The sequence below is a fragment of the Hyla sarda genome, chromosome 5, assembly GCF_029499605.1.
Source record: "Hyla sarda isolate aHylSar1 chromosome 5, aHylSar1.hap1, whole genome shotgun sequence".
NCBI lineage: Eukaryota > Metazoa > Chordata > Amphibia > Anura > Hylidae > Hyla > Hyla sarda.
This window is the reverse complement of record NC_079193.1, coordinates 41,469,799-41,484,202: the sequence shown is the minus strand read 5'-3', so window position 1 is coordinate 41,484,202 and position 14,404 is coordinate 41,469,799. Positions and strand designations below refer to the sequence as shown.

General features: G+C 41.0%; 1 protein-coding gene across 2 annotated transcripts in view; it reads right to left on the bottom strand.

Moving 5' to 3' along the window:
- Positions 1-2,232: 2,232 nt before the first annotated feature.
- APBB1IP (amyloid beta precursor protein binding family B member 1 interacting protein) overlaps positions 2,233-14,404 on the bottom strand; it is a 131,584-nt gene continuing 119,412 nt past the window's right edge. For both annotated transcript variants that reach the window (XM_056519347.1, XM_056519348.1), the window contains 4 exons: positions 13,153-13,251; positions 10,508-10,610; positions 8,661-8,752; positions 2,233-3,100 (listed from right to left, as the gene is read on the bottom strand). In XM_056519347.1, coding sequence (XP_056375322.1) covers positions 2,564-3,100; positions 8,661-8,752; positions 10,508-10,610; positions 13,153-13,251 — 831 coding nt within the window. In that variant the 3' untranslated portion in view covers positions 2,233-2,563. The remainder of the gene's footprint in view (positions 3,101-8,660; positions 8,753-10,507; positions 10,611-13,152; positions 13,252-14,404) is intronic.

Here is a 14,404-nt window from a genome sequence, read left to right as displayed (position 1 = left end):
GTGTGGGGGTCTATGAGATCGATGTTTCAACAGAGCACATGGGCAAGGGTTGTCTTGACAGGATACTCATAGAAGATACGGACATTCCAGCAATTAAAGGATTGCAGCATTATTTTTAAAATTAGCAGAAGGTACACAAAATGACACCTGCGCAGACCACCCGTTCACACCTTGACACATTTCGGGTGCATGCGCCCGAAACGTGTCAAGGTGTGAATGGGTTGTTTGTGCAGGTGTCATTTTGTGTACCTTCTGCTAACTTGGAATAAAGCTGCATTTGTTTAAAGGGGTACTCCTGAGGGAAAAAAATAAAAAATTTTAATCTTACTGGTGCCAGAAAGTTATATAGATTTGTAATTACTTCTGTGTGAAAATCTTAATCCTTCTAGTATTTATAAACTGCTGTATGCTCCCGAGGAAGTTGTGTAGTTCTTTCCAGTCTGACCACAGTGTTCTCTGCTGACACCTGTCTGTGTCAGGAACTGTCCATAGTAGGAGAGGTTTGCTTTGAGGATTTGCTCCTACTCTGGGCAGTTCTTGACAAGTACAGAGGTGGCAGCAGAGAGCACCGTGGTCAGACTGGAAAGAACTACACAACTTCCTCTGCTGGAGCATACAAGCAGCTGATAAGTACTGGAAGGATTAAGATTTTTAAATAGAAGTCATTTACAATTCTGTATAACTTTCTGGAATCAGTGGTTTAAAATTTTATTTTTACCCCTTTAAGTGCTCGATTATCCGTATTTTCTATGAGTATCCAGAGACGCACTGAGCCGGGTGTATTGAGTTGAGAGGAGGTGAGCTGGTTTTTCTCAGCTTTCTTCTTGTCTTGACATGATACCTGTTGAAGTCTATGTTGTGTTTATTTTCACTGGATATATTGCCCAGTAGCACTGTTTTACCTGTTATCTGCGGAAAAACTGCAGCACAGCTCAGGCACCATTGGCTACCTGTCCCGTCATTCACCTTCATAGGCCATAGCCCACTTTAGGCCTGAAGCCTATGAGAGGACAGGCCTCCAGTTGAGTTTAAGCAGGTACAATGATGTCTTGGCATCTCGGAAATGACTCAGATTACAGGCAGAAAGAGGTCTGTACCCTACACTAATGTAAGGAAAAACGATGTGGGAACAACTCTTTTACCATTATGTTGGTCAGTGTTAATATTGGGGGGCAATATGGGGATCCTTTCCTTGTCAAAGTTATTTTTGCTCTGATACAAAACACCCTACTACCACTATTTAGCTACACTTTCCTGCCCTAAACAAGAGCCTAGTTTCCAAAAAGCGATATCTAGCACCATTTTTAGCTATAAAACAATTAAATAGGCACTGCCAGATTAAAAAATTTTTATATGTTAAAGAGTACCTGTTACCAAACTAACTTTAAATATATTGTTCCTTATGTAATTATAAAACACTTTGCTATTTACTTGCCGTTAAAATTTCTCAACCTTTATATGTTGTTAATCTGATTGAAAAACCGGCCACTAGGTGGCTCTGTTCTGTTCTCTGCCGCAAGTCAAACAATTAGTTTGGTCTCCTCCCGGCCTGGACCAAACAGAAGACCAAACTCAGGAAGTGCGTGCGGGGCATGGTGAGGCACAACTCTCGCAGGCTTCAGTGATGTCGTGCCTGCTGGGGAATGCCCACTTTCTCCTGCCGGGAGCTTATACAATGTGAGCAAAGGAAAAGGTATGATACACAGCTTTTTAAAGCTCTGAAAAATAATTTAAGGGCAGGGAGGGGTGTTAGGAGTAGTTAGGGAATAAAATCTGAATTAGTTTAGAAAATATGGTTTGATGACAGGTACTCTTTAAACATCTTGGCAAAACATTAACCTTTCTAATATACTTAATAAAAACCTTTTTTTGTATAAAAATCATGGCTTAAGATCACTAGGGGTCCCCATACTATCCAGAACATAATGCTGTCTGGCTGCAGCATCATCTTTGTCCCAGCTGAAGCACAGGCTGGGACAAAGTCCAGTAAGTGAGGGTGGGACTAGCACTTCTCTGTGCTCACTCCTGTCCTATCAGACTGCAGCATGAAAACAGAGAGGAGGGGGTTACAGAGCAGCCTGCAGTGATTGGATGAAGAGACCCAGCACAGCAAAGCAGACTGGCAAAATGAGTCACGCAGAGTGAGGACACACCCCCTTCAAAACACAGGATGAGAAACCAAGTGAATTGAAGTGAAACAGGTATTTGTGAGAGAAATATAGGCGCTAGACACTTAAAAAAAATGTATGTACTTGATCAGGATTAAAATTACTGTTAAGCAAAGGTGCTAAATATAACTTTCTGGCTTTTCCATTTCCAAACCAATGACAGTCTGTTCCAGGCATTGACGGAGAAAACCTCATAATGAAACTTGCTCAAGCATGTTCCTCCATTGTAAAGTTAAAGTTTGATTATATCCTATAGAACAGTCTACACAATTTTTACTATTGTCTTCTAACATAACACCACATAAATTTCGTAAAACCCTAAATATCATTATCCAGTCTCTATGGTTTGCTGCTCAGCACCATTGTTTCAGGAGGAGGTGCCGTATGTCATCCATTTAGTTTGTGTTTTCTCGCTTCTTCTGTAAAGCTTTCATCAAATCCGACATAAAATCTGGTTGATCCCCGCCACCTCCGTTTGACATGGAAGGTGCATTGTCACTTCTTTTTGGAGGAGCAGGGGGCAGTTTTTTCATTGGTAGCTGTGGTGGAGCGGAAGCAGAAGGTGGCGGTGGGGGAGGAGGTGCGGCAGCGGTGGCTGTGATTTGTGGTGGTGGTGGAGGAGGAGGAGCTGGAGCATAACCAGATGTGGAACTAGATGATGGAGGAGGTGGAGGTAAGAAGTCAGGTGGCATATCAAAGAAATCAGGAGGAGGAGGGGGAAGGAAATCATCCTGAAGTTGTGAGTCTTCTGGGTAGGAACACTGCGGTGGGGGTGGGGGCATATATCCACCTGGTTTGGCTTTGGTTGGCATTGGTGGTGCTGGTACTGCACTGGATGATGATCTTATAGGTGCGGGTGGAGGCTTTTTTGCTAATGTCGGTGTTGGATGCCTAATAACTTCAGGTTTTGAGCTCTCATTTAATGGTGTGCCCTATGGAGAAAAGACAAAGGTACAACCCATAAGATTTTATATACATAGGTGTTCTACTGCAAATATGTTAGATATGTTCTCATGGAGCACACAGTAGAAAGTATGGAACACAGTGATAGCTTTTCATTTGCCAAAAAGCCTGAGACAATCATGAGGCCTATACTTGCATGGCCACATTTAGGCATTCTACCAATGGTAACCTTAAAGGGGTACTCCAGTCCTCCAGCGTTCTGAACATTTTGTTCAGAAAACTCGGTTCCTGCAGCAGTGGTCGTGATGTCACTGCCACGCCCCCTCGTAATGTCACGCCACGTCCCCTCCCCCTGACCGACACTCCTCCTTCCATAGACATGAATGGTGGGGGCGTGACGTGACATCACGAGGGGGCGTGGCAGTGATGTCATGACCACTGCTGCAGGAACCCAGCGTTTGTTTAGAAGCGATCATACATCTTATCCCCTACCCTTTGGATAGGGGGATAAGATGTCTAGGGATGGAGTACTCCTTTAATATAGTGTCTTATAGAATGACCAACCATAACACAGTTGCCTCTAAAAGCCATAGTCAGCCACAATAACTTGGTATAGCCATGGCAGTTTTGGGCAATTTTTAAAAATCTATTTTTGTAGCCAGAAATTGGAGGTCCATTTCTCTCCTGTTCTGGTGATTGACAGGGGTCCCAGCGGTTGGACCCCCACCAATCACCTAAATATCCCCTATTCTCTGCATAGGGGCTAACTTTAAAGTATTTAAAGGGACAAACACTGACTTGAAGTACACATAAAGGTGGTACCAGAAGTATTTTGCATCCCACTAAAATAAATGTGCACACATGGCATGTTTCCCTTTAAGGGGTTATCCACCTTAAGGTGACTTTAGTAATTACCTGCCAAACAGTAAAGGACATGTTTAGGAAGGATCCGTGCTTGTCTTGAGGCTAAATGGCTGTGTTGTGAGTCCTCCATAATGCTTCTGCTTTCTTTTTGTGAAATGGCTACTTCCTGTTGGAGTTACATCCCTCCAACTACATGTCCCAGGATCCCTTGTTTGTAAGTGTGAGGTCACTTTTCTCCCACACATCAGTCACCCGAACCTGGGAAGCACACTTGAAACTACAATTCCCTGCAGCCCTGTGAAGAATGATCTCCCTCCCACCCAGTGGTCACTCCTCCCATTGAAGCACAGCTATGATCCCTTTTAACACCTGACTAGTGATGTAATGTCTTGGGCCGCACTGCAACCTGGGGAAAGCTGAGACAACAATTATTTTGTATACTGCTAAAAATAAACATCAAGGGAAATATTACATAAGAATTGCGAGACCAGCCATCAAACACAGATACAGACACTATATTATGAACTACACCTTACAGCCACAGTCAAATAAAAAATCCTGGAATACCCCTTTAATCATATACGTATCACAATTGCATAATACAATGTAGTCCAGTGTTTCCCAACCATGGTGCCTCCAGCTGTTGCAAAACTACACCTCCTAGTATGCCCGGACAGGCAACGGCTGTCCGGGCATGCTGGGAGTTGTGGTTTTGCAACAGCTGGAGGCACCATGGTTGATGAAAAACTGGTGTTGCCAGTAGAACATGTGATATTGGGAATCTAGCTTCTATACAGGAGAGAGCTCATCATTACATGCACAATTTCTAAAAGACATAATTGGTTTGACCCGGTAGAGAACACCTTTTATTTTACTTTGTGGTCTTGTAATTCATCATTTTGTACTGTAACTTCTTTGTCATCGCTCAACTTTTTGTGTGAGAACAAAAGCAGAACTCAGAGAGTCTTATGAAAGTCAAGTCAAGGGGGAAAACAAAAAGGAACTTAGAGCAAAGTAACCATAAAGAGAACAGAGGGGGGCGAGAGGGTTGCAGTAATCTACATCTAGTGTTGAGTGACTTTGTCCATACATTACATTACTTATCCCGTACTGATCCTGAGTTACGGCCTGTGTTTTAGTCTGGAGCTACATTTAGAATTTAAAGGGCTACTTCACTGATAAACAGATTTGTAAATTACTTCTATTAAAAAATCTTAATCCTTCCAGGACTTTTCAGCTGCTGTATGCTTCAGAGGAAGTTCTTTTCTTTTTGAATTTCCTTTTTGTCTGACCACAGTGCTCTCTGCTGCCACCTCTGTCCATGTCAGGAACTGTCCAGAGCAGGATAGGTTTGCTATGGGGATTTGCTCCTACTCTAGACAGTTCCTAAAATGGACAGAGGTGTCAGCAGAGAGCACTGTGGTTAAACAGAACGGAAATTCAAAAATAAAAGAACTTCCTGTGGAGCATACAGCAGCTGATAAGTACTGGAAGGGTTAAGATTTTTAAATAGAAGTAATTTACAAATTTGTTTAACTTTCTGGCACCAGTTGATAAAAAATTTTTTTTTCCAGCAGAGTACCCCTTTAAGAGGCTTCAGAGCTTCAATCTCCCAGCATTCATTGCTGGCTTTGGAACTCTGCATTCCAGGGAGTGTCTTCATATACCATAAGTAATGCAATGGGGCAATAAGAAAAAAAAAACACTCCAAAACATTGAACAAAGCAATGGCTTTTTTTTTTCAAGATTGGCTGACTAATGTGTATGGGGGCCTTCTGACTCTCCCCCTACATTTTTGTAAATATTTTCTTCTATCTTTTCATGTGACAACACTGAAGAAATTACCCTCTGCTACAATGTACAGTGGGGATCAAAAGTTTAGGCACCCCAGGTAGACATATGTATTAATGTGCATAAAGAAACCAAGGAAAGTTGGAAAAATCTCCAAAAGGTATCAAATTACAGATTAGACATTCTTATAATATGTCAACAAAAGTTAGATTTTATTTCCATGATTTACACTTTCAAAATAACAGAAAACAAAAAAATGGCGTCTGCAAAAGTTTAATATCTTGTACTGCCCCCTTTGGTAAGTATCACAGCTTGTAAACGCTTTTTGTAGCCAGCCAAGAGTCTTTCAATTCTTATTTGAGGTATCTTTGCCCATTCTTCCTTACAAAAGTCTTCCAGTTCTTTGGCATTTCTGGGCTGTCTGTCACGCACTGCTCTTTTAATGTCTATCCATAGATTTTCAATTATGTTGAGGTCAGGAGATTGTGAAGGCCATGGCAAAACCTTCAGTTTACGCCTCTTGATGTAATCCCCTGTGGATTTCGAGGTGTGTTTAGGATCATTATCCATTCATTTTGTAGAAGCCATCCTCTCTTTAACTTCAGCTTTTTCACAGATGGCATACAGTTAGCATCCAAAATTTGCTGAAATTTTATTGAATCCATTTTTCCTTCTACTCGTGAGATGTTCCCTGTGCCACTGGCTGCAATACAACCCCAAAGCATGATTGATCTACCCCCATGCTTAACAGTTGGACAGGGGTTCTTTTCATTAAATTCTGTTCCCCTTCTTCTCCAAACGTATCTTTGCTCATTCCGGCCAAAAAGTTCAATTTTAACCTCATCGGTCCACAGAACTTGTTCCCATAATGCATCAGGCTTGTCTATATGTTCATTTGCAAAGTTCAAACGCTGATCTTTGTGGTGAGGATGTAGAAGAGGTTTTCTTCTGATGACTCTTCCATGAAGACCATATTTGTACAAGTATCTCCTTATAGTGGAATAGTGTACCACAACTCCAGTGTCTGCCAGATCTTTCTGGAGGTATTGTGCAGTCAAACATGGGTTTTTAATTGTTTTTCTCACAATCCTGTGAGCTGTTCTGTCTGATATTTTTCTTGGTCTTCCAGATCTTGCTTTAACTTCCACTGTTCCTGATGACTGCCATTTCTTAATTACATTCTGAACAGAGGATATTGACATCTGAAACGTTTTGCAATCTTCTTATAGCCTTCTCCAGCTTTGTGAGCGTCAGCTATTTTCAGTTTCAGATTTCTAGACAACTGCTTAGAAGAACCCATGGTGATGATTGTTGGGGCAAGGTCAGATGAGTCTGGGCATTTAAAACCTTTGAGATTGACATCACCTGGTCTTCCCAGATGATGATTGAGAACAATCCATGACACTGGCAGGTCTCAGCTTTGCAAAGTGGGCAGTGCATGCTATAAATTCTGCAGGGTGCCCAAACTTTTGCAGACGCCATTTTTTTTGTTTTCTGTTATTTTGAAAGTGTAAATGATGGAAATAAAATCTAACTTTTGTTGACATATTATATGAATGTCTAATCTGTAATTTGATGCCTTTTGGAGATTTTTCCATCTTTCCTCGGCTTCTTTATGCACATTAATACAAATTTTTACCTGGGGTGCCCAAACTTTTGATCCCCACTGTAAAGTAGTGAGTGCACAGTCTGTATAACAATGTTTAATCTTGTGTCTCCTCCAAATAACTCAACACAGCCATCAAAGGGGTACTCGGGTAGAAAACACATTTTTTTACATGAACTCGTGCTGGTAAACAGATTTGTAAATTACTTCTATTTAAAAATCTTAATCATTCCAGTACTTATCAGCTGCTGTATACTACAGAGGAAGTTGTGTAGTTCTTTCCAGTCTGACCACACTGCTCTCTGCTGACACCTCTGTCCATGTCAGGAACTGTCCAGAGTAGGATAGGTTTGCTATGGGGATTTGCTCCTACTCTGGACAGTTCCTGACACGGACAGAGGGGACAACAGAGAGCACTGTGGTCAGACAAATATTAAATTTAAAAAGAAAAGAACTTGCTCTGTAGTATACAGCAGCTGATTAGGACTGGAAGGATTAAGATTGGTATATAGAAGTAATTTACAAATCTGTTTTCCTGGAGACAGTTGATTTAAAAGAAAAATGTTTTCTATCGGAGTACCCCTTTAATGTCTAAATCTTGGCAACAAAAGTGAGGACACCCCTAAGTTGAAATGTCCAAATCGGACCCAACGTGTCAATATTTTGTGTGGCCACCATTATTTTCCAGCGCTGCCTTAAACCTCTTGGGCATGGGGTTCACCAGAGCATCACAGGTTACCAGTAATCCATGTCCTTAGTCTGCTTGTCTTTAGCAAGCTGTTTGCAGGCTTTCTTGTGCTTTATCTTTAGAAGAGGCTTCTCTCTAGGACCAATGCAAACCAATTTGATGCAGTGTGCGGCGTACGGTCTGAGCACTGACAGGCTGAATTCCCACCCCTTCAACCTCTGCAGCAATCCTGGCAGCACTGATACATCTATTTCCCAAAGACAGCCTTTGGATATGACGCTGAGCACGCACATTCAACTTCTTTGGTCGACCATGGCAAGGCCTGTTCTGAGTGGAACCTGTCCTGTGAAACTGCTGTATGGTCTAACCCCTTTAATGACCTCATATATCATTATTTCATTAGGTTTCTGTTACTTTTGGTAGCACAGTCTCCTACACCGTTGTATGCAGTATAAAGAACATAAACTTGATGGATCCCATTAAAGTCAATTCCATTATGAGTCTATTACGATTCAGATTCTTTTCGATATTTTAGAAAAGAAAGTCACAAATGTGAGCATAGCGAAATCCCATAACAAAGGCAGTATTAAAAAAATTAACTTAAAAAAATTACATTACGAATGTTGTGTACTGTATATACCTTAGCTGTTTCTCCACGTTTCCAGGCATCTGAGAAGCTTGAGCTGACACTTGTTACATTTTGAGGAACCTGTCCGTTTCCTTGAGGTTTGCCTAAAAAAAATAATTAATGCATTTAAAAAAATTATTCCAATATTAAACAGCATATTTTCCTTTTGGACTTAAAGGGGTACTCCCTTGGAAAACTTTTTTTTTTTTTTTTTTTAAATGAAATGGTGCTAGAAAGTTAAACAGATTTGTAAATTACTTCTATTTAAAAATCTTAATCCTTCCAGTACTAATTAGCTGCTGAATACTACAGAGGAAATTCTTTTCTTTTTGGAACACAGAGCTCTCTGCTGACATCACGAGCACAGTGCTCTCTGCTGACATCTCTGTCCATTTTAAGAACTGTCCAGAGTAGGAGAAAATCCCCATAGCAAACATATGCTGCTCTGGACAGTTCCTAAAATGGACAGATGTGTCAGCAGAGAGCACTGTGATCATGATGTCAGCAGAGAGCACTGTGATCATGATGTCAGCAGAGAGCTCTGTGTTCCAAAAAGAAAACCATTTCCTCCGTAGTATTTGGACCCTAAAAAGTACTGGAAAGATTAAGATTTTTTAATAGAAGTAATTTACAAATCTGTTTAAAAAAGTTTTCCACGGGAGTACCCCTTTAATGCCCTAGCATTTTCTTTCCAAAAGTTGCATTTCAAAAGAAATGTCAAGAGTTTTGACTGGTCGGGGTCTCAGTGCTAAGACCCCCCCCACCTATCTTTAGATGTAGACGAGTAAAGTGTGTGGCAGCATGGTTTCAATTCTAATCTTAAAGGGGTATTCCAGGAAAAAAAATTTTGCCATACATCAACTGGCTCCAGAAAGTTAAACAGATTTGTAAATTACTTCTATTAAAAATCTTAATCCTTCCAGTACTTATTAGCTGCTGAATTTAAGTTGTTCTTTTCTGTCTGGCAACAGTGCTCTCTTCTGACATCTCTGCTTGTCTCGGGAACTGCACAGAGTAGAAGAGGGTTGATATGGGGATTTGCTTCTACTCTGGACAGTTCCCGAGACAGGTGTCATCAGAGAGCACTTAGACAGAATAGAACAACTCAACTTCAGCAGCTCATAAGTACTGAAAGGATTAGGATTTTTTAAATACAAATAATTTACAAATCTGTTTAACTTTCTGGAGCCAGTTGATATGTAGAAATAAAAGTTTTTTTCCTGGATAACCCCTTTAAGAGCCCATATCCTGCATTGAGTGCTGAGCTGGGGAGTGAAGTGCCCTGCTGTGCGCTTCACCCAGCTATATTTAAAGATCAGTGGGGAGGTCTCAGCACTGAGACTTTGGCCGATCAAAACTTTTAAAGGGGTATTCCAGGAAAAAAAAACTTTATTTTATATATCAACTGGCTCCAGAAAGTTAAATATATTTGTAAATTAATTCTATTAAAAAAATCTTAATCCTTTCAATAATTATCAGCTGCTGAAGTTGAGTTGTTCTTTTCTGTCGGGCAACAGTGCTCTCTGCTGACATCTCTGCTTGTCTCGGGAACTGCACAGAGTAGAAGAGGTTTGCTATGGGGATTTGCTTCTGAACTGGGCGGATCCCGAGACAGGCGTCATCAGAGAGCACTTAGAAAAGAACAACTAAACTTCAGCAGCTCATAAGTACTGAAAGGATTAAGATTTTTTAATAGAAGTAATTTACAAATCTGTTTAACTTTCTGGAGTCAGTTGATATATATATATATATATATATATATATATATATTTATTTATTAAAAAAAGTTTTTTTTCTGGATAACCCCTTTAACAACAATAATGTAACAAGTGAGCAACTATGTATTATAGTATATTTACCCGCTGTGCCTTGTACTGATGGATTGCTAAGGGAAGACCAATGGGAAGCCAGGCCAGCCTTTTGGACGGCAGCTTTATAGTTGTCATATAAGGTTTTCCCGTACTGGAAACAAGAATAAAGTTAAAACTGCTCAGAAAACACTCAAATTCATGTTTATCACAGCTGGCAAGTAGTCACTTCTGTTTGGCTAGCAATTTGGACAGTGACGGCCTCCAGACTACAATGTAGCCCAGTGGTCACCAAACCGTGGCCCTCCAGCTATTGCAAAACTACAACTCCCAGCATGCCCGGACAGCCAACGGCTGTCCGGGCATGCTGGGAGTTGTAGTTTTGCAACAGCTAAAATTTAAGGACTGGTGTCTTGCTGTTTTTCTAATTCTGGGCAACCACTTTCAGGGTCTATTCACATGTACGTTATTCTGCGCAGGATTTGAAGCTGCAGATTTCAATGTAAACTATATGACCGAACAGAGCTTCAAATCTGCGGCAACAAATATGTGCAGGATACTATGTACCTAAAGAAGCACTCCAAGTTTTGTAGTGTTTTTTCCCCCCACATATCATGCGCACTCACCATCACTAGTCGTACAGCGCCATTTGTTTTTTCCCAGCACAGCTGCATCTATGTGTTTCATTACTGTAAATGGGTCTTGTGATTACCAGTCTGACTCATAAACAGTAAGTTTATTGGGAGTGACAGGATATTAGACTTTGACTTCCTGTGATTTTCCCCAAATCATGGCAAAAATGGAGATATTGTATCGCAGCTGTACAAAATATGATAAAAACATGTCATTTTCAACCATGTTTTCAGAAAACCGCTGCAAATACAGCTAAATTGCAGTAAAAACATGGGAAAAATGCTGTAAAAATCCTACTTACTTATGAGCCTAAGGAGTCCACTTGGGTGATCTCCAGCACTAGAAGCTTAAAGGGGTATTCCAGGAAAAAACTTTTTTTATATATATATATATATATATATAAAATCAACTGGCTCCAGAAAGTTAAACATATTTGTAAATCACTTCTATTAAAAAATCTTAATAATTCTAATAATTATCAGCTGCTGAAGTTGAGTTTTTCTTTTCTGTCTGGCAACAATGCTCTCTGCTGACATCTCTGCTTGTCTCGGGAACTGCACAGAGTAGAAGAGGTTTGCTATGGGGATTTGCTTCTACTCTGGACAGTTCCAGAGACACGTGTCATGAGAGAGCATTTAGACAGAAAAGAACAACTCAACTTCAGCAGCTCATAAGTACTGAAAGGATGAGGATTTTTTGAATAGAAGTAATTTACAAATCTATTTAACTTTCTGGAGCCAGTTGAGAGAGATATATATATATATATATATATATATATATATATATATAAAATCCAAAAATAAGCAGCACATCGAGAAAAATGAGGGTCTGTAGGTAGGGTGCACGCATGCTGGAGCCACGGTCCTCTGGTTCCTTGGTAATAGTCGTAGTAATATGCAGCACACCAAAATCTAGTGCAAAGTGCTTTTTATTCCATGAAGTACAAAAGCGACGTTTCGCCGGCCTCACGCCAGCATTCTCAATTCTCACTTGAGAATGCTGGCGTGAGGCCGGCGAAATGTCGCTTTTGTACTTCATGGAATAAAAAGCACTTTGCACTAGATTTTGGTGTGCTGCATATTACTACGACTATATATATATATATATATATATATATATATATATATATATATATATATATAAAAAGTCTTTCCCTGGATAACCCCTTTAATGAGATGACCAGCTGAAATAATCAAACACCCCATCCCCAGCCAAAGGATTCATGCTAAATGCAGGCTGCATTATGAAATCATTTCAGGGATTTTTGGAGGAGATTTATCAAAACCTGTGCAAAGGAAAAGTTGCTCAGTTGCCCATAGTAACCAATCCAAATGCTCCAATTGCAGAGACCTTTAAAAAAATGAAAAAAAGAGATCTGGTTGCTATGGGCAACTGGGCAACTTAGCAACTTTTCCTCTGGACAGATTTTGATAAATCTCCCCCTATGTGAGCATCCAAAACGAAGCCTATCCCTTGCCTGCCACATAAGCCAACACCGGTAAGGAGAAGATCTACACAAGAACCTCTCCATTTTCTCTAATAAAACATATTCTGCACTATATAAGAATGCTTCTTTAAAGGGGTACTCCGATTAAATCAACTGGTGCCAGAAGGTTAAACAGATTTGTAAATTACTTCTATTAAAAAATATTTGTCCTTCCAGTACTTATTAGCAGCTGAATGCTACAGAGGAAATGCTTTTCTTTTTGAATTTCTTTTTTGTCTTGTCTCCAGTGCTCTCTGCTGACAACCTGATGCCTTTATCAGGAACTGGTCCAGAGCAGGAGAAAAGCCCCATAGCAAACCTATGCTGCTCTGGACAGTGTCTGACACGGACAGAGGTGTCAGCAGAGAGCACTGTGGACAAGACAAAAAAAGAAAGGAATTTTCTCTGTGGCATACAGCTGCTAATAAGTGCTGGAAGGACAAATATTTTTTAATAGAAGTAATTTACAAATCTGTTTAACTTTCTGGCACCAGTTGATTTAAAAAAAAAAATAATAATTCCACCGGAGTACCCCTTTAAGTATCTGGATTTGTTGAAGGGTCCTTCCTTCTCTTACCTTTGCTATTCTTATTCCAGTCACCCACTGGTGGAGCACCCATGGGTCATCACAGCACAGGTATTTTATGTATTGGGATTCCTTTTGAATTTGTGGATGCTGCAAACATAATTAATAAAAAAACAATCTGTAACATATGGTACGTGGCTTAGTTGCTGTCAATTGCCCAAACACCCTCTCAAGCACATATTTGACAGCTTGGATTCACTCTAGGGGCAAAGATCAATTTCAATGTCAATCACTGGCTACCATAAGGCCGGGTTCACACAATGTAATTTCCGTGCGGAATTCTGGATTGGAATTCTGCACAGAGATTCCGCAGCAGCAGAGTGCCATTGATTTCAATGGGATTCTTCTACACTGTTCACATAGCAGAAATTCAAATTCCTGTGTCCGCAGAATGAATAGACAGTGCACACATAAGAGAGTATTTCAAATTGAGTTGGAAAAATGGACTACCCCTTTAAAGGGATATTCCGGCCTTAGACAACCTATCCCCTATCCAAAGAATAGGGGATACGATGTCTAAGGCCGCAACACCCCTTTCAAGGGGTATTCCAGGAAAAACAAACGTGTATTTTTTTTTTTATATCAACTGGCTCCAGAAAGTTAAACAGATTTGTAAATTACTTCTATAAAAAAAAATCTTAATCCTTCCATTAATTATCAGCTGCTGAAGTTGAGTTGTTCTTTTCTGTCTGGCAACAGTGCTCTCTGCCGACATCTCTGCTTGTCTCGGGAACTGCACAGAGTAGAAGAGGTTTGCTATGGGGATTCGCTTCTACTCTGGACAGTTCCCAAGAAAGGTGTCATCAGAGAGCACTCAGACAGAAAAGAACAACTCAACTTCAGCAGCTCATAAGTACTGAAAGGATTAAGATTTTTTTAATGGGGTAGTCCAGTGGTGAAAAACTTATCCCCTATCCTAAGGATAGGGGATAAGTTTGAGATTGCGGGGGTCCGACCGCTGGGGCCCCCTGCGATCTCTCTGTACGGGGCCCCGGCTCTCCGCCGAGATAGCGGGTGTCGACCCCCGCACGAGGCGGCGGCCGACACGCCCCCTCAATACATCTCTATGGCAGAGCCGGAGATTGCAGAAGGCAGCTCTTCGACTCTGCCATAGAGTTGCATTGAGGTGGCGTGTCGGACGCCGCCTCGTGCGGAGGTCGACACGCCCCCTTCCCGCGGGCTGTTGGGGCTCCGTACAGGAGATCGCAGGGGGCCCCAGCGGTTGGACCCCCCCGCGATCTGC